Source organism: Apaloderma vittatum, unplaced genomic scaffold (genome assembly GCF_000703405.1).
Source record: "Apaloderma vittatum isolate BGI_N311 unplaced genomic scaffold, ASM70340v1 scaffold37914, whole genome shotgun sequence".
NCBI lineage: Eukaryota > Metazoa > Chordata > Aves > Trogoniformes > Trogonidae > Apaloderma > Apaloderma vittatum.
Window position 1 is genome coordinate 4,656 of NW_009712777.1, and position 3,575 is coordinate 8,230.

Consider the following 3,575-nt stretch of genomic DNA (forward strand, 5'->3'; position numbering starts at 1 on the left):
TCAGGCAGGGAGCTGGGACCTGCTCTGCATGCTTGATGCCACAGCTAGGGGTGAGGCGCTGTCTCTGAAGGAGAGGTCCCCTTGGTCACCATCTGGCCAGCCTGGGCTAAGGCTCAGCCCTGCCTGTCTGCACTGCACCTGCTGTGTGCCCAGAGCCAGTCAGAGCACTGCTGGTGTGGCCGGTCTCGCCGTGTCCCTGCCCAGGAGCCTCTGGACGCTTGGTCCTTGCCCCACACTGGCCCAGCTGGCAGCGCTGGAGTGGCACTGGCTCGCAGCCCGCTCCTGGGGGGGCTCTGCCTGCCGGACATGCTCACCCCCCTCCTGTCTCGGGGCAAGGCACGCTGTGCAGCAGCTCCCTCAGCTTGTTCCCTGCTTACAGCCCATGCCTGGGGCTCTGCCAGCTGGAAGGGTGTGAGAGGAGCCGTGGTCAGGTTCTCTCCGTGTGTGACTGTGTGCCTGAGCCCTGAGGATTTCGAGACCCCAGCTCTGCAGGTGCCATCTTTTCCTCCCACCACTGCAGGCACTCTGTCCATGTCATGCCTGCAGGGTGCCTGTGCCTTGTGGAGGGGCAGGGACTGCTCTGCCACTCCAGAACAGGCTCTGGGCAGCCCAGCCCCACTCCTGGCAGCGAGGTGTCATGGTGGAAGTTGTTTTGTTTTGTTTTCTGTGTGCATTCACCAGGAGGAGGAAGAGGAGGAGGAAGATGATAATGTCGGTGAAACCTTATCTGCGTAGATGGTGAGCTGCTGCTTGTGTTTGGGGATCTCTTTGATCAACCAGGGTTTCCTCCTCTGAGCCCCATGCGAGGGGAGCTGCTGAGGCCCTGGCCGTGATGGGTGCATGGAGGAGATCTGGGAGCAAGGGGGAACTTCCCGCTGCTTTCTCTGCCTCTGTCGGCTGCAAGGTTGGATGAACAGGGAGCTGAGCTCTGGAGGGGCAGATCTTGCAGTTCAGCTTTTGCAGTGAGGCTAGGGTGAACACAAGCTGACTCCTAGGATGTAGCCAGAGATGTTACTTGGTCTGTGTCTGCAACTCCTTGCTCAGGCCTGCCTGTCCAAGTGTTTCTCGGGTGAGACTTGACGTTGTCCTTGTCCTCGGCCTCCTGCTGACTTCCCTGGGGCTTGGCCCGGGACGGAGGCCTGGTCATGCTGCCTTCGGCGTGGCCTGGGGCTGAGCACGGTGGTGTCTGTCCTGTGCTTGGAATGAGCTGAGGGTGGTGTTCCAGCCGTGGAGGATTAAGCCATAGGTTTTGCAGAAGTGCCAGTGGAGATGGGTACGAGCCCTGTTCCGTGGTGGCTGTTCTCCACGTGCCTGGCAGCACCGTGGGACTGAGTCTTGTGCTGGGAACCTGCACATGCCCGGGGTGGAGCCATGTATGTGGCCGTGACGTGGCAGCCCTTTGTACGTGGGGGCTCCTGAGGGGAAGAAGATGTGGTTTTGCAGTCTCTTCCCAGACTGGCCTGGGGAGAGGGTTTGGTAGCAAGTGGGCTAGAACCTTCTGTGTTCCGAGTACCTGGTCCTGCTGCGCTGTGCCTGTGCTGTGTCAGGGCCAGGAGTGTGCTCATGCCTCTCAGCTGGCCTTGCCTGGCGTGTGATGAGTGCTCTGCTCTCTTCCAAAGCTGCATGGAGGAGCTGGGGAGGGGAGCCCACAGCCCAGCAGGTAAGTTCCTTCCTTCAGTGCTGCTTTGTCACATGCCCCTGGTGTGTCCTCTGCAGGGGAGGGGGCTAGTGGCCCACCTGGGAAGGTCTGCTTTACCTCCCAGGCTGCGCCAGGTTCCCAACTGCATGTCTCATGCACCGGCTCTTCCTCCCTCTTGCTTTTCAGAGTCCGCACCTCTTGTTCCCCGAGCGAGCTCTCCTATGGCGCAGCTGCTGTGCTACCACCTGGGGCAGCCCACGGGTGGCTGGAAGGGACTGAGAGGGGTTGGAGACCTCCCTTCCGCTGGCTCCAAGACTCCCCTGGGCTAAGGCAAACCTCTGCCATGATGGACCAGCCACTCAGGATTCACCCTGTGCCTGCCTCTGCCCCAGCACTGCCTGTCTGGCCCCAGGGCTGCTGGCACCGCTGCCACGTGGCACACAGACTGCGACGCTGCTCCTCATCCTGCTCTCTGCCTGCATGAACTGCCTCAAACCGCAGCTGCTCCCTGCTCCCAGCTCAGGCTGCAGGGCTGGTGCTCCTCAGTCTGCCCAGTCCTGGTGCCTGCAGAGCCACTCACATGCTGGGACCGAGAGGGATTCAGCCTCAGACCCCACCGCATCTCGCCCGCTGTGCTCATTTCTCCCACTTTGTTCCTCCTGGTGGCAGCTGGGGACTGGCAGAGGCTGAGCGGCCCCTGGAGATGGTGGAGGACCTGCCCCCACATATGTGAGCCTGGGGTAGCAATAGCTCTCTGCCTGGAGGAGTGAGTGACTTACCCCTGCAGTTTAGCCCCACATCCTCTCGTGAGTGAAACGAGCTGACTTCTAAAGGAAAGCTCTGCCTTTATAGGGAAATAAACTGAGTTTTTTACTGTTGTCATTGGGGTTTGAGTGCTGTGTGAGGTGCCATGCACAAGCATGAGAGGTGCCATGTCTGCTGCGGTGAGGCTTCCTCATGGGAAGTGAGGGCCTGGCTGTGACCGAGCTCAGGGACCTGGAGCTGTGACCTGGAGCTCCGGCGGCTTCCTCAGCTGCTGGGCCCAAGGGAGCCGTTGCCCTGTGCTGAGGGCAGCTGCGTTCGGGGTGGGCAGCTGGTGTCAGCCTCTCCCCCAACACATGCCGATTGCTTCACCCACCCTTGGCTCTTGTCCTGTTCACCATCTCCTGCCCCTGGGGAGGGCAGGAGCTCTGCCCTGCTGCCTGGTGGCTGTCACATCTCAGCCCCTCTCCCCACGCTCCAGGTGGCTGCAGTGTGCTCTTTGCTGTGACGAAGCCAAGCGCCGCAGCCCTGCGTGAATTCTTGCAGGACTTCATGGTGCCAGCTCTGCTGTTTTTCCTGGCTTTAATCAGCTGCTGCTGCAGTGAGGGAAGAGCTTCCCCAGCCCCATCTGAGCCTCATGTCTGTGAGAGCCTTCCTCAAGTCTCTCTGGTCTCAGTGACACGGGAGCTAGCAATGGCCTCACTATCACCACACGTTCTAGCACTGTCCAACATCTCCTAACCTGGTGTGCCAGAATTGCTCTGCCCCTCTCCTTCTGCCACTGGTGCTGTGGGGTGGGTGGCGGTGGCCTGTGTGGCGCTCCTGCTCTGCCCTGTCACTGTCCTGAGCTGGTGCTGCTGGACCCATTTGTGGGGTGTGTGCTTGTACATGCCTCAGAAAATACCTTTGTTCGATATCGCTGCTGCCTTTCCTGTGCAGCACACATCACTGCAGCTCCCTGCCTCCCTGCGCTGTCATGGGCTCAGAAAGCAGTGGTGCCTTGTGGGTTTCTTTGGGCGTGTGTGTCTTTTCTGCCTCAACACTACACCCCAATGTTATGTTTATTGTGACAGACTTTTGTGCTCCTTTTTTATTTGCTCACAACCACTGCATATTGACACATTTTTCGGTGCCTTCCCCAGCTCCTCGACTCCGCTGCATAGTCGTGCTCCTT

General features: G+C 59.9%; 1 protein-coding gene across 1 annotated transcript in view; it reads left to right on the plus strand.

The window, feature by feature from the left end:
* The window catches only part of LOC104272973 (low density lipoprotein receptor adapter protein 1-like), a gene marked incomplete at its 5' end in the record, with an annotated part of 4,637 nt that extends 2,977 nt beyond the window's left edge, over positions 1–1,660 (plus strand). The window contains 2 exons of the mRNA XM_009868108.1: positions 682–731; positions 1,575–1,660. Coding sequence (XP_009866410.1) covers positions 682–707 — 26 coding nt within the window. The remainder of the gene's footprint in view (positions 1–681; positions 732–1,574) is intronic.
* Between the last annotated feature and the right edge of the window lie 1,915 nt (positions 1,661–3,575).